At 39.3% G+C, this 26,747-nt stretch overlaps 2 protein-coding genes across 3 annotated transcripts in view; one reads left to right on the top strand and one right to left on the bottom strand.

The window, feature by feature from the left end:
* The window catches only part of slc4a1ap (solute carrier family 4 member 1 adaptor protein), a 12,327-nt gene extending 11,019 nt beyond the window's left edge, over positions 1-1,308 (top strand). The window contains exon 15 of the transcript XR_001659079.1: positions 1,298-1,308. The gene's annotated coding sequence lies outside the window, so the exon portion shown is untranslated. The remainder of the gene's footprint in view (positions 1-1,297) is intronic.
* LOC103154235 (uncharacterized) overlaps positions 1-14,644 on the bottom strand; it is an 18,056-nt gene extending 3,412 nt beyond the window's left edge. For both annotated transcript variants that reach the window (XR_477897.2, XM_007575451.2), the window contains exons 1-4: positions 14,143-14,644; positions 6,645-6,726; positions 5,977-6,494; positions 2,055-2,108 (exon numbers count right to left, since the gene is read on the bottom strand). Coding sequence is in view for 1 of the 2 variants with exons in the window: in XM_007575451.2 (XP_007575513.1) it covers positions 2,055-2,108; positions 5,977-6,494; positions 6,645-6,726; positions 14,143-14,211 (723 nt within the window). In the remaining variant the exon portion in view is untranslated. The remainder of the gene's footprint in view (positions 1-2,054; positions 2,109-5,976; positions 6,495-6,644; positions 6,727-14,142) is intronic.
* Positions 14,645-26,747: the final 12,103 nt, after the last annotated feature.

Raw genomic sequence — 26,747 nt, 5'->3', positions numbered from 1 at the left:
TCACACACACACACACACACACACACACACACACACACACACACACACACACAAAAAAAAACAGTCAGAAGCAGCCAAATCTGTTTTACCAACTGACCCCTCCTCTTCATACACACCACTGCCGACCTCCCTGACCCCTGCGACTACTCTCATGCTTGAGTTGCTTGAAACGTAGGGCCCCATCAGCTCCAGTGTCTCTTCTGGTCCGCAGCCAGGAAATCGAGCGTTTGCAGATAAAAGGCGGGGAAACAGATGAGTGGCGCAAACAAAAAAAAAAACTGTTTCCAAGCAGCTCAAAGACTTGCTGTGTGCAGCTACAAGGAAAGAAAAAAATAAAAAGGAAAAATCTACAAGCTGGAAAGGACCCAGTGCCTGCAGACGTCACCGACATGGACAACACAACCAGTGAGAGAGAATGAAGGATAATGAGTAATACTTGTGTGTTTCAGTGGAGCTAAACAGATCGCAGCCGGCCCAGGCTATAAATGGAAAATGACTCCATCCCTGGAAAAACACCACAAGGGAGCCGCACGCACTCCACCTCCTCTTCCTCCTCCTCTACCTCTCACCGCCACTCACTCAAAGATCATCCTCGCTTTCCATCTCCACACACAAAGCTGGGGCGCGCGAAGCACACGAGCTGCAGCCACAGTTGGTGTGTATACATAAACAAGAGTGTGATAAGGCTCCACTGACACTATCCCACACAACGTGATAATAACGTCACTTCTCTCAGCACACTGCGCGTCCTTCTGGAGTGGGCTGCTCCGCGCCAAGAAGCCGAGGCTCGTTCCAGTCGAGCTTCCCCTCAAACAGCAACAACAACACACACACAAAAAAAAAAAAAAATTTTTTTTTTTTTTTTTTTTTTACACAGTTTAGTGAAGATGTTCTTCAGATCCATCAGGACACTTTCGCAAAGCTTTCAGCGCCCTCTTAAAGCAACTAAGCTGGGGGCAACAAAGGTCGCTGGGTGTGATAAACCTGACGAAGGAAGCTTGAAAGCATCGCTGCGGTGCGGAGCTGATGGCGCCATCAGATTTTCTGCAGCTAGGAGGGCATGGGAACGAACGGCAAGGCCAGATGCCGTCCCAGTGTGGAGTTGGATGGCGATCAAGGAGCCGGCCACAGGACCGGCTCGGCTGTTCACAGGGCAACGGAGCAACCTTAGCCGTAACGAGAACCACCGTCCTCTGCGTCCCGCTCGACAAAGAGTCATTCCTGGTCAACCTGCGCCTGCGTTTACATTCACCTGAAACCAATTAATTTGCTTTCAAAAATTAAACAAGGAGAGCAGAGTGTATGTTTTCTTGTAGAGAAAAAAAAAGAAAAAGAGCTGCATTATCAGTGTAAAGCGGAGGAAGAAATAACTTGAAAAGCTGGTTGTGTTGTGTATAAAAGCACATTAACCTGCTGCTAAATGAATCACAAATTAAACATTGTAACACTTAATTATAGTTCTGTTAATAATATTTTGGCCTGCTTTTAGCTTCCACACAATGACTTTAAGTTTTTTGGTGGGCAGAAAAAATACCAAATCCCAATGTTTGTCATTTTTTGGTGAGAGCTAGAAAAATGCAGGTGCATCCTTTCAGCAGTCTCTGGCAGTGAGCAGCAACAGGTGGGGGAGAGGCAGCACCGCACTAGTCTCTGATCAAGCTGCTATGAAAAGCGGAGCTGGGATTTAGAGCATTTTGAAAATCCCACAGATAATCGTTTACACAGAGCTGCAGCCCCTCTTGAGAGCAACATTAAACTTTGGTAAAATGTCAACGCAACCTCGTAAATATACAGTTTTGACAAGCGATCACTTTTTATCACTACCAACTCAAAACGACAGTAGAACTGTGTGTAAATAACTACTTTGCTTTTCCAGGAAAGTGTGCTACGTGTAGTGAACCTCCTGCCAAACACCCCGCATAGATCCCATGTCTGTTTCTACAATTTTATTTAGAAAGAAGATATGTTTCTTAAAATTGAAATTCCAAGTGATTTTAACAAGTCATTTATCTGGAAATGCCTAGTTTATGAAAACGTCGTCGCAAGAAACTCACCCGAATCTTCATTGTCCGCGTTTTCCCTCCACAGTTCTTCTTAAGCAGCATTTTCTGTGGAGAACAGACATGTTCAGCAGCACGAACAGCTTTCTGAAAAATGTTATTTATACATACATACATAGGTAGAGTGAACTTGACATAGAGTGAACCACAGAACACTACCGAATACAGAAGATTTCAGAACATTTCAGTCGTGAAATGTGATATCTTAGCATGACAAAAGGGTGAATCAGGATGTAAATCCAGCTGTCTGACTAAAACTAAACACTCGGAGCTTATGCAATATCCTGTCTCCCTCTTCCCTCCATGTCCGCGCAGCTTCGCCATTCTCAGAAAAAAAAGAAAAGAAAAAGAAAGACACACAGTGGGGGCGGAGGGACCACGCAATCATCAAATTGTCTGAAGTTTGGGGAGGCAGCTTCCAAGGACCTCGGGAAAGAATGGAAACACAAGACTCCTGCTGTTGTGATGTGGGACAGAGAACTGCCGTCCACTTGCCCCCGTCCTCACCTCATGCCAACCCTGATCTATTCTGTGTCAGTGGCACAACTGGGAGAGCAGACCACCTAAACGTGAACGTGAAAACAGAAATTAGGCTCCCTGCCGAGGCTTGGTTTCAAAATACACTCTTGTACGTTTCTATGTGGATTTCACCCAGATGTGACGTGCGGCTGTGAAATAAGAAGTTGCTGGTTTGTCACAACAATCTGCCAGATTAAGAGTCACAATTTACTTTAGTTCAGATCAGCACCTGGTTTCATCTGGGATCCCATATTGTCCATTCATATAAACCTAAACTTTGTCCACTTATCAGGACACGGTTTTTATTTTTTTTTATTTATTTAGTTGTTTCTTTTTAAACCATCAACCACATCACCTTTTACATCATCACATCATCGTCTTCTATGCCAAAACAGTAGAATTATCCTACCCTGCAAAATGATTCACATTCTGTCACGTTACACCCGCAGACATTTCACCATTGTGAAACATGGTGGTGGCGGCATCATGCTGAGGCAACGCTCTCACAAGGACTAAAGCTGGTTAGAGTAGATGGGCTGATGAATGGAGAAATACTAGAAGAAACAAAATGTAGTTGTGCAAAAACACGACTAATGTGAGATGACTATTTAAGAAATGTCATTTAGGGGTATCTGAGTAATGAGGCTAAATACAAATGCAAGACACATTTTTCAGATTTTCACTGGTAAAACATTTATGCTGCTTCGTGTTGGTCATCATCTGTCAAATAAAATCCCAACAAAAACATTGAAGTTCATGGCTGCAATGTAACAAGAAACAACCCTTCCGAAACCAGAGAGTTTAGATCATAGATTGATCTTCGTGCAGGAGTTATACGGGATCAAATTTCAGCCAACCTTAAATTAAAATCCAAGTGGTGTAGTCTTCAGTGTGACTGTGACTATGGCCCAGCTGCTGCTGAGAAAGTATGAACGCCCCCTCTTCCAAACTAAATCGCACATGTTCAAATGTTTGTTTACAAGAAAGAGGCAAGAACGGTCAGTTTGGTCCAGAAATCTGCTCGCCTCTTCCGGCGGGTTCTCCAGTTATGGGTCAAATTTCAAGCCTACGACGCCTTGCTTTGTCTCCTAAAACACGTTTTTTTACATTAAACGTGAGCATCAAGTGTACACTCTATATGACCTGCATCTGGCACGCAAACTGTTGCTCTTCCATGGATTATTACACTAACAAATGGTTCAACCTCATCTGTGACGTGGATTATCGAGGGATTAGTGGGGGACTTAAAGAAAGCAACTCGCTGACCTTTTAACCTTCCTTTTCAATGATATTATGGCACGCATAAATGCAGCATTTTGTTCTTGCTGTGGCCAAACTCTTTGGGGACATGTGTAAGAAAATTACCAAAAAAATAAATGTTTTTAAGCTTTGCATATTTTTCTATTTACCTAGAACAATTATCATATGAAACTTTTGCTTTCTTGCACCAAATTCTTGAAATTTGCCAACCCTTAACCGCATTTTTTTAAACTCTGTTCTCCAGTTTCTCCTGCAGGACCGTTCATGTAAAGGGTTAATCGGGGGAAACTCCGGCTGAGTCTGCTTGCTACCTCTGCAGGCCCCCTTTTGTATACCCAGCAGCACCTCCCATTCCACTTGACTGAGCGTGCACACGCTCACAGACACACACGGATACTTGCAAAAGGAGCAGGAGGATGTGCACATGCTGGCTGGATGATGGATGCACACACACTGTTCGATCAGCACTGCCCACTGTCTCCCATCATCTTTTCTTTCCCTCAAAAAAAAAAAAAAAAACACAACGCATGGACATATGGAGCCCTGAAACCTGCATCTTCCTCCCCCGCGCCCCTCCCTGCACGCATACTGTCCTGTCCACTGTGTGGGCCAACAGGTCTATTGGATTTTAATGATTAGCGGACCAGCTTCTCCATGACTCATTAGCGGCTGTCGTTTTTCTCTTGTTTATTTAATCCTCTCCTTCTGCCTCCCACCCCTTCGTCGTTTCCCCTCGCTCACCAGCCTTTGTGAGAAATGAGGGCGGACATCTGCCGTCCGTCCCTCCCTCTCCTTCATCCCTCTCCAGCAGGACCACCGAGGTGGAGAGTGTCCAGCTAAGGAAATGGAAGGCTTTCTTTGCATTTTGTGCTGTCCTGCATGCTTCTTAGTGTTAATATTATTCCTTTAAAAGTTTCCCTTTGTGTCACAACACGTTTCTGTGGCATGCTTAAGAACAGATAGAGTATTTTAAACATCAAATGCCAGCATTGATCCCGGTTCTTCACGTAACTTCTATAGTTCCCACTGACAGAGTGGTTTTTATTTTTATTATTTCAAAGAAGAACAACCCGACACACTGGTTGAGTCATTGTTTTCTCTAACAGGCAAATCATCTTCCAATCAAATGAGGATTTTCCAGTTTAAATATGTTCGGACTACTGTTCTGCTGGCCATCCTTTTCTCTTCCTTCAAGTCTGTCATATTTTCTTTTCTTAGACATGTGTGACTTATTTGCTGCCAACGTGTAGCAACCTCTGCACTGGTGGCACCACAGTTCTCTAGCGTTATTCTCAGGAGGAGATGACCTTGAACCTCCAGAAGTCTCCATCACTGCAGGCTGAAGCTTTCCACTTGAAGTCATTAAGGAGCCAGAAAACTGTTATTAGTTATCGGTGATACTCTTTGCAGCTGTTTCCTCCACGGGAGGCCATTTTAATGCAAAGAGATAATGGCTGCAACTCCAACTCTTGCTAAAACAGTGTGCTCCTTTGTTTTTTAGATCACCGTCAGTCTGCTACCTCGATTATTAGAGCAATTTCACAGAGATGAAGCTTTCTCAGCTTCACTTGGAATGACAATATATAAAATCGGACATAAAACGGAGCAAATAATATCTGAGAAATGTACCAATTCTGCCACTAACTGATGAAAAAGATCATTTTTAAGTTTTACTTTACATTAAAAGTTTATTTAACTGAAATAAACAGAGTTTTAAAAATATGAAAGCAATAATAATTATTATTGTTCATTTTCTGTCAAACTGAACGCTTCGCCTCTGCAGTCCAATTTAAAAGTCTGAATTTGAATTAAAGCAGAACTAATAACACAACTTAATATCTCTCTTCTGAAATACATATAAACGGTGTGCAAAAGCACATTTCTCCCTGCAACATGTTGTATTGACTTCAAACTGAAGGTGCTGCTCCTACTCATTACTGACTTTCTAAGACAGGTTCTAAACACCTATAAAAGGAAATAAAAGCTACGCTGAACCACAACTAAAACCTGCAAAGTTCCAAAGTAGCTTCCCCACTTGGTGAGTAATTTGTGAAAAGAAACAAGCAATCTGTTTCTCTTCTGCACTTTGTAATTCTGCAGAGTTAGTAGACTTTGGAGGACAAATTGGGAAACTAACCTGTTGCATTTTTTCCAGGTCCAGACTGGGTCTCCCCGGTTCTCCGCTGTAGCTGTGCCGATACTTTCTATAAGGTGCTGATTGGTCGAAGTGGGTCAGGATGATGGGCCGTGCGAGTGGCTGAGCCACCTGGAGCTGAAACCTCATTGGGGGTGGTTTCAAGTTACGCGGCGGACTGGAGCTGAACAGGACGGGGCTGGGAGAGGCCGCCAGGCAAGCGGCACCGGGCTCAACCAGAGGTCTGACCGAGGCCGGGGGCGACCGGCAGCCACACAGGTCCCGCACTTCTTCATCGCTGGAGGGGCTACTGTGATGGTCGCCGTGGCGCTGGGGGAAGCTGGACACCCACTTCCTGTTGTCGCCGCGGCTGATCCGCTCCAGCTCTTCCTCTGATGAGTGACGGTCCAGATTGGCATCTAGTAGGAGGCGGAGGCGTCGTAACCGGGCCGGAGACACGGGACCCTGGTTGTGCTGCTGGCTGGTGGCCAAAGGGGTGAGGGCACAATTTCTCCGTCTTTCTGAAGATGTTAAAGCAGGAATGAGCAGGAAGAATCCCAGTCAAAAAAAAAAAAAATCCAAATGCAACTATCTACGTGCATTTAGTAAAATCAAACCTGAATTATGTGAATCATTATTTACAAGAAAAATGATTTAGATGGCTCATGTACCTCTGTCAATCTGTGCGAGCTCCTGGTTCTCGCCTTCTGAGTCATCACTCTCCCCTCCCTCTCCACTGCCATGATAGGAAATCTAAAAGAAAAAAACAGCAAAAAAACAAACAAACAAAAAAAAACATTCAGCTTGTCACATATTACAGTTAAGTAAGGCAGGCGACTACTACTGTATTACATTATTAAAAAATCAAGTTGCATTTCTTCTGCTGGAGGTCTATGTATAACTGAACCAATCAAAACAATTCACTCTACTCATAATCTCATAATGACTAGTAAATTTCCAGTAAATTTCTCTACATTTTGGTACTTTTACACACTGTAGCAACATGGTCACCAAAGGAGGCTGTGTCTAACAGCTTTAATTACAAAAAGCAACAAAATCGGCGGCGATTATCTCAGTTTTATATGTCGGCCTTTAGCTGTAACGTCATTCCCAGATCAAAAACCTATCAAGACAAACTTAATGCAGAATTAGTATCTCGGTGTTCAGTAGTCCCAGACTAATACACAGAGCAACTGGAAAAAATTTAAAGTGTACAGAGTGCACCTTAATTTGCAGAAAATGTTTACATACATACAAGCTGCATTTTAGACACGTGAAACAATTACCTTTCTTTGACTGTTTTTAATGGTTTTTTTTTTGTGTTTGTTTTACAGCAATAAATCTACAACAGTTCATGTTGCATTGAGAACAAAAGCTGATTTTATTGCACAATAAAAATAGACACATGAAGTTGAGTCATCCGGTTGACAAACTGCAGACTTTGTTTCCCACGACCTAAAGAGGCATGGCTTAAAAATATATATAAATAAAATCAGTTCCTCCTTTATAGCAGCAGAAACAATACAGATAGCCTGCAGTATGCAACGCTGAGAGTTAAGTAATGCGCCTCACACTCAGTAATTACCACTCAGAGGCTTCGCTGACCAGCTGCCATCTGTGCATGTGTGTATGTGTGTGTGTGTGTGTATATGCTTACAGTGTGTAAAACACACACACTCTTCGCTCTGAAGCTTCTCAGAACGTGTGAAAAGGGGGAACAGGAGCCAAAGCTCCAAATCCCAACAAACCAAAGGCTGTATTCAAATGATATTAAAAGGAAATTCCACTGTTTGGTTTAGCAGCCTCTTCAGCAGAGCTCTGTTTCGACAGTCCTGCTGCATCACGAAGCCAAAACTTCCCCGTTTTCATGTCTGAAATCAGATTTAATATATTTTGTATGTTGTCACAAGAGAAGATGGAAGACTTACTATGTAGTGAGTCATGGCAGAGTAAACCAAACAACAGATCACAGTTAATTAATCATCAGTTTGGATCAAAATATACTTAAATAATAACGTCCTAATTATATACATTAATATGCTGGAATGTCCAGATTTCTCAACTGGACGGTATTTCTACAACCGTCAGGCTTTCCTGAGCCACACGGTTCAAGGGGTTTCGATACAAAATAAATAAATAAAAAAAATTACTCAGTCTGAGCAACAACTTCATGCAGGGAATGTCTTTGCTAAGTGCTATTAACTATTGTCAGCCATCGTCAATGAAACTGCTCAAACTCTTCTTTTCTAAGAAACAAAAGCGCAGGAAAGTAGCAATAAAACTATAATCATCCCTCAAGTACTTATAGATGTCCTCAAGAGAGCCATGTGTATTCCCTGAAATGAGTTCATTTTTCTTCTACCATATTTAGCTTTTGGAGCTTCTGTCTGGAAACTTCTCCACAGAGCGATGACTGTCCCTCTGACAGCAAGTTAAGCTGACAGTAATGATTTGGCATTTCCTTCGCCCCGGGAGTCACCTCAAAGGCTCATGGATCAGAGGACCCTTGTGTAGGATACGGGCGTATGTCATAGTAATACTGCATCTCTGACTCTAAACTGGACCAACTCACATGTAGGCATAGTGAAAAACACACTGATGGACCAAAACACAACACTAAATCAACATAAACGGGAGTCTAAGTCGGTACACAGACGCACTGCAACTACACGAACAGCCAGTGAGCTTCGCTCCTGCATATTTAAAGTTGGTTTCTTGACAATGTGCCGTTTTGGACTCATTCCTTAGTGTCTGTTGTATATTTGCAGCATCTGACAGGAGGGATTGTTACTGTGGAAGAGGGAACCTGAAAACTTTGCATGTGCTTTTCTGTGACCCACATCTGATAATGTTTCTGCTCTGGCATGGTTTCACAGTTTGCTGCAACAAAAAAACAAGATCCTGCCTAACTGACAATCAGCTTATGGTTAGACAGGTCGTCTGATGGTAGATATGAAAAACAGGTGAGAAGGAAGTATCTTGTTCAAACTCCACTGTAGTGCTAAAGCATTTTAGCACACAAAATATTTATATATTCAAAATTAAAAGGTAAACTTTCAGTCGCTGAAGAGATGCCTAGTAACTCCATTAGGGTACTATGCATCTATTTTTACTAATTCACTACAAAAAGGAGCTCTTGTGTTATATAGGCTCATACATTCACATTTTATTTCACATTTTTTCCTTCCACTCAACTTTCTATTCACAAGCTTGAATACAGCCAGCTTCTTTAGCAATAATTCTTTGTAACTTACATTCTCTGTGGAGGGAGTCAAGTCAGCCGTCTTTGCTTTAAACTATTTATGTACATGTGTTACTGGATAATAAAGCAATAACATTGGAAAAAGTATATTTAGAAAAGTAACTTATTTTTTATTTTTTCATAGTCAAAAGCACAAAGTTCTACATGGCTAAGCATGCGTCAGTACTTTAGTTCGTAGCAGTCAGAGGGATGTTTTGTACAAGTTCTGACTTCTTATGGTTTAAAGAAACCATAAGAACCATTTACTATTTATTTAATTATATCACTGAGCCACATGGCAACTCAAAAAGAATATAGATGGTATTTACTAATGATTTCAATAGCTAAGTATGCAAGACTTAATTTTTTTTCTTAGAGAATCCAATTTTGAGAAAAAAAAAGCATGAAATGCTATTTTCCTAATATCTATATCACCAATTAAATGTTTAAGGCCCAGAGGAATAGAAACCGGGGTCAAGACATCCTTCTCAGATGAATACGACAATAATCTTTACAAAGTTAGCACTCACTTTTAGTTCAGCTTCCTTTTGGGTTCTGCAGATGCAACAAAACGCGGAGACAAAATGACACTGTCAAATATAATAACTGAGACGGCGTTTCTTGGCCCATAACAATTGCTTTCTTTGCCCATCCTTGTTTAAGCTTTAAACAGACTTCTCTGATCTTTATATTTAAGCATTAAAAAAAACTACTTTTTATTAATGCACACTAACCCGGACAAAGAGTTGTGTGCTTGTGTGTCAAGAACAGTTGAATGAAATCCTTGTCAGCCCCCTGCATCACTGAGCAGCTTGCTAAGCTGGATCAATGGCAATGTCAAAGCGTACTCACACCACCCAGTTCACACACATATCAGCTTTGCTCCGTCCTTCCAAACTGACACGGACACTGCCTCACAAAACACACCGGTACAAGATCAGAGATGGTCGATTTCTTTTCTCTTGCACACATGTGGATTTTTAACTCAAGTTAGGCCGATTTTTGATCACCTCGAGTGCCTGGATTGCTGCACGAAGACCAAACTCCAATTTAAAATCTGTGTGCAAACCAGCCCTTGGAAACAGGAGAAGAAGTCTAGAATTCAGAGAAGTCCGACTTTGGTATGCCATTTTTAGCAATAAGCAGCTACTTTTAACGAACAAGATGGAACAACATCAAAGAGAACCTGCTGTAAGCCATGCCGATTTAAAAAAAACAAACTATGGGCTCACTTAAGGAGTAAAACCCAATCAGTGAAAATATTTGAACAATGGGCTCGCTTTCTCTGCTGGAAGTAATTTTATAAAGTACGAGATAAAAGGCCAGCTTTAGTGGGCTCTGCATGGGCAGAGCAACCTTACAAACTGAGATACAGCACAAATCACAAGGATCTAATGCTGCTTCAGATGTTCTTCCATGCAAATCAGCCTCCAAGAAACTGCTGCACATGTGCACCAGAAGCAGCAAAGAAAGAACATGGCACAAGCATGCGCAAAGTTGTGATGCAAAGCTTGAATATGTGGCTCCTGAGTCAAAGTGCAGATAAATAGTTTTCATTAAGATGCTAACCCCAGATCAGGGTTTATAAATGTACAAGGGAATAAATGGGCCAAGTTTTGCTGTTTAAACATTAACAATTGATGTTAATTAATTGTTAACAAACTGGCTCCTGTTCATGCTGTCTACTGAACTGGAGATTTTGGTTGCATTTATACAAAGGAAAGTGGTTGGACCTTCTAGAATTCTCACAGCAAAGTTTAGGTTTGCTACTGTATAACCTGTATATTTGCAGTCCACACTTTAGACAGACTCGAGTTGACTACACCATGCAATCGATTGGGTCTATTCATTAATGTCTGAGTATGAAAACATCCAATTGAAATAATTGTACCGACCGTCACATTGGCAACATCTGTTGAGACAAACGTATTTTCCTCACTCTTTTCTTTTTTTCTTTTTATGAAAATTTTACTTTCTATAAACTTCACTGAAATCATTATCCAGTGTGGAGGTTATGGGCAGTAAGAGTTGGCCAACTATATTACATTGGTTAACTATTACTAACTATATTGGCAACAATTGGCCAACTATGTATATTACGAGGAAGCAGAGAATGGATATATTGGATTTGAAATGCAATGGTCCACTAAATATTGCATCTATGCAGTCCTTGACAATTTTAGTGCTTCACATGCTGGTATTACAATGACCACTGCAATTCAATATAAATTAATCTCCGACATGTCCTGGCAACTGGCTAATAAATAATGACGGCAGCTGTAGCATTCACATTTGCATTATCGGATTGTTTTGTTTTATATTTTAGCAAACCTGTAAAATGCTTCTTTGTTCCATGCTTCTAAAGTTTTAGGAATGACTTAAACCTCAAGATGTTGAGGTTCAAGTATTTATAATTTATTAGTATTAAGAGTAAACTCAAATCTCACTATCCATTCCTGATCTGCTGACTGATTTTATATCAGTTGTACAAGAAGCAAACAATCTGGCCATGGATTTTTTTGTTTGTTTGTTTACACTTGCAGCCGAGTCTGCAACAATCATTACTATTTTTCTGTGCACAGCTTGCAAATCACATTATTGCCTGTGTACACGATGTAGCAAATCTAGAGTTTCCCTAATAATCTACATGTTTTCAACCCACTGTCATGCAATCAGCCCCATTTAACCGGCTCTGAACTGTATTAGAAGTCAATCCATCAATCAGTCACAGCAAAGTAAGCTTGCTAATGTTAGCTTAGCACTTTAGCAAAGTGAATAAAATTGTTAACTGGATCAAAACATGATCACTACTATAGCTATACGCATCATGTCTGGTAAAACATGATGAAGCTCATTGGTGAATAATTGTAATACTAATGGAAGACAACTTTACTGCTCTGAAAATCTATGAGTTTTTTTTAAGCACATAAGTGAATATTATCATCTTTAAATAACAATCAGAGATGAAAACTGTATGAGCAAATGCCTAATTTTTAAGGCGTCAAATCTCCAGGGCACAAAAAAATGGCTGCATGAAAATCATAGCTTCAAATACTAAAAATGCCAGAGTCAAATGGCCCAATGAAACTATATTTCAGGATTTTGTAAACATCAGAAGTCCATCCTCATCTACCCTGTAATTCTCAAATTAATAAACATAAAGTAGGTTGCATGGTAGCACAGTGGCCACCGTGCAGCGAGAAGGTCCTGGGATCGAATCCCAAGCTTGGAGTCTTTTTGCATGGAGATTGCCTGTTCTTTCTGGGTACTCTGATTTTGTCCCGCAGTCTCAAACTATGACTGTTAGGTAAATTGGTGACCACACCTAAGAACAATGTGAGCCCTGTGATGAAGTGGTGGTTTCCACATTGTACTCCATCTATTGCCACGTGAGCCAAGAGCATCCCAATGAACCTGCATGGACAAGCACCTACACTTTCTTAGCAATGCTTAGTAGTCTGGCTTGTCCTGGTCGATGCAAAGTTTCTGTTCTCCTTGAGGTCTGATGTACTAAATCAGTTTAACAAAGGCCAAACATGATAAAATCTACTACAGCCTCTTAGATAGTGGCTGCAGTTTTGAATCTAACAGAAAATAAAGGGATTAACAAGATTATCTCCATTCACTACTCACATCAGAGTAATGTCCGTAACCTTTTTCTGTTTTTTTTTATTCAACTTGAAAAAAGTCCATCAACTTCCATGCCATGGGTGATGCAGTTATACACTGAAAAATAGAACGTTCAACAGTTTTGATGCACTTAACACATCAAAGATTAGAAAAAGTATTTTCTAATCAGAGCCTGTCATGGAAAAACTGGCTGAGTGATTTTTAAAAGTCGCAAATATCCACTGTCATTTGGGTACTACAAAGAAGTGGTAATTTACTCGCTTTGACACATTTCTGTGACCCAATAACGACTCGCAGTGTAGTGCTCAGTAAGACTTTCCCAATTTTTGTATGGATCTTGTCTCTGGTAAAGGTCAAATAGTTTAATGTGGTTTGCTGGGTTTGAGGGGGTTGTTTTCATAATGATCTGCATTGGAGAACTTCATATTTCCCATCATCCAGAGGAAAGGATTATATCACTGAGTGGGAACACATAAACATAAACAAATGTGGACAATAGAGGTTGCACATTTTCAGTGTCAGTATCCTCGGCTGGGCCCTTTGAACGGGAGCAATTTGGCACAAAATGGCAGCCATGCGACTGACATACAGTCGGCTGATGCACAATAGTATAGATGGAGCAAGTTAGTGACCCATGGAGGACACTATTCACTCGTCTCCTAAGTAAAAAAGGGGCATTGTGCAAACTGAGCAAGCAGTGACAAAGGAGAGCACGTACGTGGGTTCAGCTGTGGAAAATTGTAGATGTTGGGATAATTATGGCTCAGAGCAGTTTTTAAAAGTACTATGTTTGTTTTTTTTCTAGTCTGTCTATAGATCCAAATTGTTGTTCAATGTTTGTCTTGACACGTAGAGCAATTATAGAGCCTGAAGAAAATGAGTGCAAATGTGTTACTCTCCTTCTCTCTCCTTCACTCACTCATACACACTCACACACACACACACACACACACAGCAAAGCATGAGTAAAAGCTATATTATCCACATCTGGAAAAGAGTTGAAAATGCCTTCAAACATGGTACTGAATGAGTCGTAATGAACTCAAAGGCAGAGAAAACTACAGATTTGAGAACACACGAAAGTAAAAAAAAATTTAAATAAAATTACCGAGGCAAAATGGAGAACTGAAAAGGAAAGAATGGTAATTAACTCATTATTACCCCTTGCAGGAGTCATTACAAGGACTTCAATCTGACTAAAGTAAAGCCAAGCTGCACCCACTCAGGCTAATGTCTTTCTCAGATGTTTTCCCTGCAATGACAACCATGTTTTCTAACAGAAACTGATTCCAACTTACCTTCAGCTGGAAAGGATGGATTTCATTGAGTGAATGTCTTCTCAGCTTTTTCGTCAGTGTCTTTAGCATTTTATGTAAAGTAGCTTATGGTTATCACCAATAATAAGCTACTTTGATGTCTTTTAAATGACGATTACAAGTTCATTAGCTAACCTGAGCGACCTACAGAAGGCATTTTTACTTGAAAACCTACTAGTTACGACAAAATTTTAAAAAATCAATCTGAACTTCAGGTTAGCCGATGTCGATCAAGATGTTAAACCGAATTTAGTTAAACTGCGTAGATGCGTCTTGTGTTCATGAGCTGTACGCAGCAAACTACTTCTTTACCACTTCATCTGAGTTCGTATGCTCCAGGTAGGTTAACATGTTCTCCTCCGGAAGCCTTCTTTTACTCTAACACAGTTTTAACTCAAAGATGTTCCTTTAAAAATAATAAAATAACACCAAACTCGCTCGCATTCAGACACGCACACACACTCACTCTCACACTCACACACATACACACAGCCTGACTGATCATCGGACACACAAACACAGAAATCCTGCTCCGGCTCTAGCCGTAGTGCACACCGATTGGCTAAGTGTTTTTCTACGGGCTCGTAGTGTGTTGTGATTGGCCCATATTGAGCCAATGGGCGGAGCTAAGAGTTAAAGCCACACTGCGGAGAGATCCCTGTTGACATTTTTAGTTTATGATCGTAGAAATGACATAAATTAATAAATACATTTAAAAATGGTAGTTAAATAAAAAACGATCTATAATTAATATAAGTCGATAATAAATAAAGAAAAAATATTTTTCTCCTCAAAGACTTTCACAGTGTGTTCCAGCCCACATTTATTTTTCTTAGGTAACCTAATCTTAACTTTGAAGAGCCTCTTTTTATTTTTGAAGTCTTAATAGCAGGAGCACAGTTGCGCTCCTTTGCCATGCGACAAACTGTTATTTACCGTACTTCACTAGAAAGTTTCAGATAAACAGAAACATTTTTCCCAATAAAAATTAAGATGTTCCAATATTTTTTTTATTATAACAAAATAGGTCAGCAACCTACATTTTCAAATTTCATATGAGAGAACTCAGTAGCAGGTGCAATTTTATTATTGCTTCAAACCAATGAGCTAGAACAACCAGAACACCATGAATCCTATTCACATCTACATTTCAGTATGTAGTTGTATATGAACCTAATAAGATTAGGTTATCATATAAGTAAACGAATGCATTTATTTGCTTACATTTAAACAAATACATAGATACATTTAAAACATGGCTTGATTTTACAACTCATTCGTATGTGCCTCTATCTGCTTCACCCACTCCCATACCCCCGTTTTTTTCTGATCACGTTTATTCGTTTCAGGAAGGATTCATTTCCTCAGGCAGTCTTTTATGTTAATCTTATTGATGCCTTAAATTCAGTTGTCATAGAAAATACTTTTCTATGATAGACTGATATGGGAAATGTTAATAGATTTCCCGTCAACATTCCAGGTTAACAGAATGCCATAATACTCCCCCTAACTAGAAACAAAATTTCAGTTTTCTCAGACATTGTTCATAAAACAAATTACGTCAATAACCTGGGGTTGGGAGAACACGCAAACTCCCAGTATGTTCTCCCATACATACTGGGAGAACATTGAAGTTTGCAAACACACAAACTCCAAACTCCCAGTATGGAGTTTGCATGTTTTCCCCATGCATGTGCTTGTACCCTGTTCTCTCCGGGTACTCTGGCTTCCTCCCATAGTCCAAAAGAATGACTATTAGTTCAACTAAATACTTAATTAATTTGCCATAAGGCAGTGTTTCCCAACCCTAGTCCTCAAAACACAATACCCTGCATGTTCTAGAGCTTTCCCTGCTTTATTCACATGATAGCAGTTCAGCAAACACCTGTGACCGTCAATCGAAATCACTTGCGCTGAAGCAAGGAAACACCTAAAATCAGGGTTGGGAATCACTGCCCTAAGTTCTGATTGTTGGAATGCATCATTGAATGTCCTTTGCGTCTCTATGTGTCCCTGTGACGGACTAGTGGCATGTATAGGTTGTTCCCCACCTCTCATCAGTCAATGATAGGCACCGGCCCCCACTTCTCCACCACACCTGCAATCCTACAGGTTTTGTTTGTAGGATTGTTTTTTATTAGATCTTTAAACAAGACAAATAAATATTCAATTTTATCCTGGAGAAATACCGACACTGATTACTCTGGAAGTAATTGTGAGCTAGAGTAAAAATCAGCTCACTGCTGATACAGAGTGTGACAACATCCTTTAAACATACATCAGAACTTGCAAATACACAGACCTTTCTTGCCAAAGAGACAGGGATGTGAAGAGGAGGAAATTGCCGAGTGTGATTGGTGTAAGTGAGGTATTCAGTTTCAGTGATGTCATCCTAGAAAGCATATTCTTCACTTTAGATGTCGATGCTTGTGAGCACATGTGGCAAACTTGGTCTTCACAACAGCATTTTGTAAAAAGAAACTCTGTTTTTTTGCAATGCACTGCAAATATTGATTTGTATTGCTAAATATTTGTTGGTTTTTGAAGGTTATTCACCTTTCTGCCATAGTTAGGGAGATTGCTGCATTATGCTTTACGGAAGCTTCCTTGTCATTCTGTCAGAGAATCTATTAACATGTTTTACCGGTTTGCCTTCACAACAGCTTCGTCATGTGTGTTTGTGTGTGAACAAGAGAGGCTTTCTCCCTTAACTCCTCCGGTCAATGACCTGGTAAACTTTCCAAGCAACCTGTGGCTTGGTTCCAGGTCAAGCTCAATGCAAATCCAATTTGCTTCTGAATATAGCCAGCAGGTCAGCTACACTCAGGACCAGCGTAAGCATTGCTTTTCCTAGCGAGCAGAAACTATCTGACGTAATGCTGAGAGAGGAAATACGCACACAGCATGCAAATGCATGCTGAATAAAGTCATTAGTACAGTAAAGCAAGCTGGAATATTTCTAAAATATAATCACAACATACCACATGAGGGCAGCATTTCCCTTCTGGCTGATACCAAGTTTTGAGAAATATGTAAAAAAAATGTCTAAGATTCAGTGATGAAGATTCAGGATTTTCTCAAGTCTACAATCTATACACACAGGTTCAAATGTGTACATACGTGTTAGATCAGGTCTCCTTTGCATCTCGAGTCACGTCTTTATATTTTTGCCCTTCTAGTTGAACTGCACAACATTTATTTTTTTTTTTTCAATTTAATAACTACCATAATTCTCATAAATGTCCACTTTGGTTTGAAATCAGGTGAGAGTTTGGAAAAGTTTATGTGCTTTTTTGAGACGTTCAGTCTAGCAGCACTCAACAATTTACAGCAGGGAACTTGAAGTAAGCTCAAACCCTGTGTTGAGCATTAAGAGCTAAATCAGTTAAAAGGGACAAAGTTCACATTAACCCGGTAAAGAAGAACAGAGTAAGTGTGAGTTATTCAAGTGTTAGAGGTGTAAGTGTGAGTTATTCAAGTGTTAGAGGTGTTAAGAAAAGTCATTCTCGGAAAGGATGAATCTTCAAGACACGCTCTGCTCTGCTCTTGTAAGGTCAAACACACAGGGTGTGTTTGACCTTATTAACTTCCAGAAGAATTAGTCCTCCTGCACAATTAAACATGGAGGATGTCTCGTAGGACGAAGTTGAGGTGCTTTGTTTCCACCCATTCAGTTCCAATCCTGAATTTTTCCTTCATTAGGGTCCATTCTTGATTTGAGACATATTTTGGCTTTTTTTTCTTTTTCTTCCTGCTGTAGATCTCCTTATATGTACCCTTCTGTTGCTGTCACTAATCTCACAATAGGATTCATCAGTAACAAGGCCCTGTAAGACAGCTGTTAAGACAGAAATGCTGTTAGGACTTGATCTATCTTAAGCGTAAGGAATGGGTTTACTTCGGCTCATCTAATGCTACTATCGCAAAGTTACAAAGCAGATTTGGATGACTACTTCAGAGGAAGTCACATTTGCAACAGTTACAGATTCAAAAGCAGTGGAAATTTTTATCTAACAGTGAAGCAATGAAAGGATTTAATTCTGAGCTTTTAAACAAAGAAGTTAACAAAATGGTGTCATTTGACTTGTTTTATTAAGTTAGGGAGGAAACCCATTGATTTACAAGAAAGTCAAGTTTATTTCTAAGATCAAATAACTGAAACATTTTAAATCTGTTGCTCATCAGGTCTGGTAAAGTTAGGCATGATTGGAGTAACTAAAATAAAGCCAATGCAAATCTCTAAAATGGCTAGAAGTAAAAAAAAACTTTCTACAAACTTTGTGTACGTATTTTATTGCTTACGAGGTATTGTGGCAGTAAACGCAATCAGAATGAGTAGGGCCCTCTTTCTCCCTCTGGTGGCCTTTGGCTGTTACTACATATTTCATTCGGACTTTCCTGCTTTATCGTAATTGTGTGAGGTTATTTGTTTATTTCAGTGAGACACAAAACAATCTTATGACTCTAAGATATTTAGTTGTGCAAAAATAATTTCCTATTAATTGTCACTTTATCTCTCTGTGTTTGACTACGTCTGCTTGGACAGGACCATAAAAAAAAAAAAAAAACAATCATTGGGAATGATTTGTTTTTTGTTTTTTTGTTTGTTTGTTTTTTCTGTAAAGTGCCATAAGAAGAATTTTATTGTGTATTTGCACTAAATAAATTCAACAAGATAATTTAAAAACCATTAAAATATTCAGAAGGGAGTTTTTCTTTTTTTTTTTTTTTGCTTCAAATAATTAGATCTTAATATTTTCAGGCAGACGAAAGGTTAAAAGCTCCTCATATTGACAACAAAACCCACCAAAAGGTGATCAAACAAGATCAGTTTTCAGCTCCTTTGACCTTGCAGGTCCACTAATTTTCCACATTATCACATCCAGCACACCGTATCAAATGTATCTGCTTTAACAATTGCATAATCAGAAAGAATGTGGGTGAAAAAGTGATGTGAGCACTGTGATGTCAACATTTTTCCTTCCATCATTGCTGAAATAGCTCATGACGAATCATCTGACTGACCTCTGCGCGTCACCATGTCTCTTTTTAGCACTGTTCACAATATACCTCGGCCCACTTGGCCTTAGAAGTCCTTGTGTTTCTCTTTTCCTGCTGCCCACTTCGCCCACGCTCTCCCTTGGATGGCGGCACACAGCCACAGCCTCTCCTCTCCTCTTGCCTCCATTCTTCGCTCACCCACTGACCCACTGGCGGAAAGCGTGGGGGCCATCTGTGGTGGAGAGGCTACTTTTAGTCTTCCAGGCCGCTATTTTCTCTTCAGTCTTTTTTTAAAATCACAAAGTACCGGCCTGCTTACGCAATACGTGTCTCAGTCTCTGGCTCTTTTATGTTGCTTCACAGATTCTGTTTACACTATAGTGCACTTGAGCAACGGCAGCACATTATCACATGAAGAATGAAGAAAAATGTACTAAAGTTTTGTTTCCAGTCATTTTATTAAAAAAAAAAATACCCTAAGATGTCATTTTGTTGTGATTTGGCACTAAAAAATTTAACTGTGCTAAATATTTTCCTGAAATATTTAAGTCTTACATTGAACAAGTAATAAACTAAAACTAAAAGCTTTCTGAAGCATACAAATAGCATTTATTGACTTTTGATAACTGGTTGAAGAATGGATTTTCATAATTTATGGAAGAACTACATGTAAGTGTTCATATTTATATTTATTCAAAAACAAATGGTGCACATTGCTTTTTTATAACCCTGCTTTTAAGACGTTTGACCTCTAAAAAATGTCATAAGTCTTGTTGGAGGAAATAAAACCTACACATGCTTTTCTTTTTTTACACTTCTCTTCTTGTTGCAGTGAAGAGGGATCCAAGTGTGACTAAAATGTGCTATCATATGAAGGGTGAAGTTATCATTTTAAGCACTATGTCATTCAGAATTGTGATGAAGGCTGAGGAAAACAGAGACTACGGATCTAAGTTTTAGGTTAAACAGCTGATGCTGACACTGCCACCAAAAATAGCTGCGTTGACCACTGGTCAGTCTTGTTCCTTAAACCATAATTATCTTTATCAAATGACACCACATGACAAACAATGAGACACTCCTCCCTTCTCACAGAGAAAATGGATAAAATTAAGCAAACTTTTTGTGTGCCATGCCACTCCTTAAAGGCATAACTTCATGGATTAAAATTGCAATGCACATGTGCAATTATTTCTATTAGCCACAATATGTTGATCTTTGAAAACATTTTTTTCTTTTAAAGTGAGTATTAGTCCAGGTATGTTTTATCCTGCTGAAAAAAAAATTCTGGGAGTTGGCAATTTTGCAAGCAACTCCACTGATGCAAGATGCCCAAACATTTGCTCCAGGCTCTTTTGTTTGATAATAGTAGAAAATAGTAGAAAATGACAGCTTTGGAAGTTATATCTATCAGATTTAAGCCATAGAGCATAAATCTAAAAAACTTATTTTTGAACAGGAAATAAAATCCACTTCAAATGCTAAAATCACTTTCACTTCTAATCAATGGTTACAATTTACATCATGGTGTGAAGCACTTTCTAATCAGTGTTCCTAAGTTTGTTTGTTTTTTTATACTCCTTTTAGTAATTTACAGGCTATCAGATTGTGAAAGTCATTCTGAGCATTGCTGAACAAAAGAGGGCAGCAGAGAGTTTCTGTGCAACCAGTCAAGTTCTCATAGACGTCCTCACCAGACCGCTGCAGTACAGGAAACAGAGACGATTTAATGAGAGCGGCAGGAAGGGCAGCATGCTGCTATGGCCCTCATCACTGGCCTTGCATGGAAGCACTGCGCTTAGATGACGGATGGAGCCAGGGCCAGCCAAGACGAACAAAGGAGGGGGGCTTAGGGGTGCTACTTCCTCCCGTTCCCTCTCTCCTGGCAGAGGCATAATTGCTGAGGTTGCCTGGAAACAGAAGGTGTCGCTTGTTACATCAGAGCTGCTTTTAGCCAAATTGTAAAATAGCCATCAATGGGCCATGAGGGGGTTTGGTTACTAAAGATAAGCAGCAGAAGGCAGGAGGACTGGGGGGGGGATCAGAAAATAGATAGAGGTCAACGCGAGGACCATTTATTCTTAACTGGGAAGAGCTAGATTAGTGAAAAACACAAAACTACAGGTAGGAGCAGTCTTAAAATAAAAGGAGTTTGTAGCACTCTATGGATTTGCCCATTTACATTTTTCCACAGTTTGTCTTTCACTGAAATCCCATTTCAGATTTTTCAACAAATTTTAGTTTCAAACAAAGTTAACTTGAATAAATAAATTAAATATATACAATTTTCAAGTAAATAGTGTATTTATTAAAGACAAAATTTTCTAAACCAACATTGACATGTGTGAAAAAAGTAATTGTCTCCTAAATCTAACAGCCAGCCGTGCAACATTTGAAAGGGCTGCCATCAAGCCCACTTTCTTTGCAGAAGGGTTTTAGAAAATCCAAACTGGGGAGTTTTTAACACAAACAGTCTGCTTGATGTTGCGCCACATAATCTCAATGGAATTTAAACCCAGAGTTTAACTAGGCCACTTGGAAATCCCGCCCTTTCTTTTGTTTTGGTCAGTCTGAGAGGGATTTGCTGGGTGTCTCGGATCATTGTCCAGACGCAATTAAATTGGATCAGCATAACTGAATGTTTTCATTGCATTGAGGAAAAAAGGTTTTATGAGTTAATTCGCTTAATGCACCACAACAAATCCAGTCATAAAACCAAGAAAATTACATGAGAATCAACAGGTATGGCATATTTTGTAATGTTGTAGAACCCAAGTGCAGGCAGTCACTGCCATTTAAAGATAGTTAGATAATCCAAATGAAATATCACATTTTCTGAATAATACTGGAGACAACTCAGTGAGAAATCAGCAGAAGATAAAATGGGCAAAGCACACCAGTACACCTACTGGGGACTGCTGGAGTTGAAACGGGTGAGTGGTTACAGCAACTGAAAGAGGATGACTGTTGGGAATGAATAAAACCAGGTAAATACAGGGGAAAACTGGGATCAGAAATAGCATTGACTGAACAAAGCATTAACAAACATCAAGCTGATAAGAATACAAAACACAAGAATAGACAAAACAAAACAAAAACAAAAACAAAAAAAACCTTCAGACAAATTGCTCAAGAAGAATGGCCAAGGTTATTATAGCAGGGATGCAAAGTATACACACCCACTTTGTCCAACTTAAATGTGACATATCCTGTGTAATTCAACTGAAAACAAACATTAGAACGTTTAAAAGTAAAAAGTTATTACAGTCGGGTTACATGCGTACAATTCATCAGACTAATTCTTTGGTGAATCATATTTTAGTTGCACATTCAGTCTTTTTGTGTTCACCCGTCTCTCAAGTATAGTTAATCTGACTGCTGCCTAAGGTTTTCGTAACACTTGATTATTTGGATCATTTAACTAAAGCCATACTTTGCAGAGAGGTTATAAAAGATTAAAACAATCTCATTGTGCAAAAATGTTATTCAAGGCAAGGACACACACACACACACAAAAAACAACTAAAGAAAGCCATCCATAATTAGAGACAATTTAGGACACCAGAGACATTACCATAACTGATTTTTTTCCATAGCTGATAAAAAAAGACAAGACAGAAACTGGTCCAAGAGACTGATGAGAGGAATTGCAGGAATATCTGGTAAATGCTTGTTGAGATCTACAAAGCAAACATCCTGGTTCAGTTAAAATCTGTTAAAACCTTGTGTGCGTTTGTAATGGTTACTGTCATTAACTACATCGCTTAACATAGAATCCCGAAACGGAAACTAAAAACTTGCGAAAGAAGTGAGTTTTATGCATAAATTGAAAATAGCCTGTGAAGGGTAGGATGGTCATAAAGTATGGGCCACCAACAAAAATGAGTCTGGATTAGGGAATTTCCTTTAGCCTAAAACAATAAATATATCTACATTTTTATACTACAAAGGAAAACTTAATGACATCAGAATCATAGAATTCTTTAACATTTTCACATGTTGAGATATTTTTTAATGTAACCGTAAACTTTACAACCAAACTGTAGATCTTTGCAGAATAAAAAAATATATATATATAAATATTTCTGTGAAAACTGTCATATAATTTGATCTACAAATGATTATGTGTGTGTTGCTTGTGCTGTAATTAACTTTTGAACTGAAATAAACACAGTTGAAAGTTAAACTAACACAAAGCTACAAAGAACTGTTCTTTTGGCAGCAGGATAAGCCATGGTTGTATCACTTCTTTCCATTAACCACTTATTACTTTCTTTATATTAATTTAAGCAAGCCAGTTTATTTAAATTTCGGGTTCGTGGTTGGGGGTTTCTTAAAGAGTGACTTGTTCATTTCACAAATCAAGGTATGGAAAATTAATGAACGATTGGTTTATTTGGTATCAGTGATTAGTCACAATAAAAGTATTAAGTTGATTCTATACTTATGAAAAGGTAAAAGAAAAAAAAGAAGCTTAAGAGAAGCTCTAATGTTCTTGGCTTTATGGTTCTGATGTCTTACGGATTTGCTATATTAATACTGTGTGTTAGCTACGTTTTAGATGTTCAGGCACTATCATATTGATTCTGGCTTGTTTTTTAAGATCAGTCTTCTCTTCTTGCTTCATGTCCTAATCTCCTCATTAACAGGCTCCTTCCTCACCCATCCATGTCTCCCTCATGCCGTCCTTCTTCCCCTTTAAAAACATCCTTCAGTCTGAGCTATCATTTACTCTCTCTCCTCTCCTGCCTCCCCATTCAGTGCCATTATTTGCCTCTGTCTCCACCACCATGTCTTTCTCTTAGACTTTCACTCACTTTTGTTCAAAAGCCTTTCCTCCCCTTCCTCTCTACCTCCCTCCGCCCTCACTCTCCTCTCTGCCATAAACCTCCATCTCTGGCTGCATCGCCACTGCGTACGAAGCGGATGGCGGCAGCCCACTCAGTCCTCTCGGGGAGCAGAAGGTTTGTCCACTCCCACTCTTGCTTTGCGTCATGGAACACGGAGAAATAGAGACCGAGGAGCGAGAACAGATGGGAGGAGGACACACTGGATGCCTGTTTTATAACATTACTCCTGAAAACACGGTGGTCATCACTCTGTAAGGCAGCAGCCGATTATGGACTCGTCAGGCGGATCTATGGGCTAAATATAGAAAACCTTTTGACCTTCTTTGGGTTCTACAAATCACTTCAAAGCCATGTGCACAGTTTAAGTACTTACGTTTATTTGACAGTAGTAGTAATCAACATGTAATGTAAAAGTGATACAAAATCATCCCAAGGTCATTAAACAAATCCATGAAGGATATGAAATATGTTTGTAAGGCAGAATTGAGAAATATGACCAGCCAATTGAAGGTTTCATTTACCCCCTGACCCACTGCTGTCCAAAGTACAATCCAGGCTCTGAGGCACATTGACATCTTAAGGTGTGCCATGTTATTTAGCACTAAGATGTCAGCAACAGTTAGTTAAAATCCTGCAAACTGGGAATTATGGCACTTCATCCATCGGCTTTTTTTCCCTAGAATCTGGGAAAATTAGAGGTCAAATAAATACCTCAAACTCGTTGTTTTACTCCTCCCACCTTTAGAGCAGCTTTCTCAAATTGATTTACTGGTTTCCCAAATTTTTACATTGTTTTGCAAACTTCAAAACTGTTGTTTTACCATTTTTTTCCATTATTAATATTTTACATCTGCATACGTTTTGTCCTTCAGATACCCTTTCGCTGTAATATTTGCTCCACCATGGCTTGCTGCCATGGTTACCGGACTCTTCATTTCTGATTGGCTGATCAGTACCTCCTCAGAACTCCTCACCCCAAAAGTCTGGACTATCTTCAAATACACAGAGAAAAATCAAGCTCAGAGAAAACCTAGTCCAATCGAAAAGTCAGACTGGACTCAGTAAAGAGGTTCAGTCTATTTCATGAGGATGACCAATAGGTAATAACATTTATGGCAGTGTGACATAGAAATAGTCATTTACTCAATCATTCAAGATTTGATTTTTGACGATGATCTTTATTACATATTTTACTCCCTTATCTCCGTCCACTTTCTGTCTGGTCACTGTGCATAAAGGCCATTACTGCCACAAAAGTTTATTTAAGAGACTTTGGTAAAGTTCAGATTGGAACATTAAAATTATTTTAATGGTCCAATCAGAGTCAGGCTGTTTGTAATGTTTACGTTTTAATCGTAGAAAAATATGTTTCTATTAAAGAGATGCAGATCAGGTCTGTCACTTCCTGTTCATATAGTTTGTAAGCAGTGAGGGGATAATTTATTAGTGTTACATGTTTTCTCTTCTTTTGTCTTTACTGAAGTTTTCATGTCGATTCTTTCAAAAAATACTAATAATCTTCCTCCCACCCCAGAATAAAATCTCCTCTTCTTCATTTTAAGCGTAGAGGCTGAAGTCCTCACAAGGCAGAACTCAAACTTTTAGTCAAAATATATTTTTTGGCCATTTGTGAGACTTAAACTTAAAAAAACAAATGAAACTCATCATGTTGTGAACACCATTTCAAAGCTGCTCACATCAGCTGAAATCTGACAAACACTAGGTCTACTATTAAGCATTGTGTTTTTGTTACAGTAAACTCTTTAAATTATCGTCTTAGACAGACAGTACGCCTATCTCTACAGACCTGCTGGTGTTGTGGAAATCCAATATGAGAACTTCATTATCCAGAGATTGGTGTAACCATAGCAATCAGATGCACATCGGTGTGTGACATCATAAATGACTCAATTGCTCCCATTTACGCAAGTGGGGAGACAATTCAGGCCCTTCTGCTGTTTGTTTTTGCCTTCACCAGCTCTTGTTGATGACTTTAAACAGGCGTTGGATAGGATGCCAGCTAAAAAATGATGGCAACAAATAAATCAGCTGTGCTGGTTTCTAAATGCCACACAGGATACTATTAATACAGCATGTTCAAATGCAAATGTTGCTCACAGGATTTACACAAAAACAAAGAAGAAATGAGACTTCCAGCATAGTGTACACATGAGATTAGATCTTCTCACAGCGAGGCAGAACATGAACAGTCAAATCTGGGTCATCCTTAAAGCAAAAACATCCACTCTGAGAGAGATTTTTCTTGTGCTTTTCCCAATGAGAGTGGACAGCTGAATAAAGATGTTCAGACGCAGATGAGTTTCTTCAAAAGCCCCAGTGACAGCCAAGGCAAGGGCATGGTGTGATGTGATCATGCAGCATTTTCTGGAACAACCTCACTGGTAATGAATTGAAGACAGAAAGTGAGGACAAGCTGACAGAATCACCAGAGAGAATGTGTTTTGGTTCAGCACTCCAATGCAAGTAAAGATGTGGGTGTAAAAGTGTCCTCAAAGTCCAAAAACCAAAACCAAAAAAAAAAACAACCAACATTATGAGAGCTGCTGTTTTAATTAGGATTTTCAACATTAAATGTGTAATTATTCAGAGCTTCTGCTTTTCCCTCTGATAATATAAATACCAAGTGACGTTTCATAAAAGAAGCTGGATACAGAAAGCTCCACTGGGTTGTGTAAATTTTAAAATAACTAATTTGTGCAGAAAATCCTGGGGGAT

The sequence above is a fragment of the Poecilia formosa genome, unplaced genomic scaffold, assembly GCF_000485575.1.
Source record: "Poecilia formosa unplaced genomic scaffold, Poecilia_formosa-5.1.2 Scaffold8, whole genome shotgun sequence".
Classification (NCBI taxonomy): domain Eukaryota; kingdom Metazoa; phylum Chordata; class Actinopteri; order Cyprinodontiformes; family Poeciliidae; genus Poecilia; species Poecilia formosa.
This window is presented reverse-complemented; position numbering and strand designations above follow the sequence as displayed.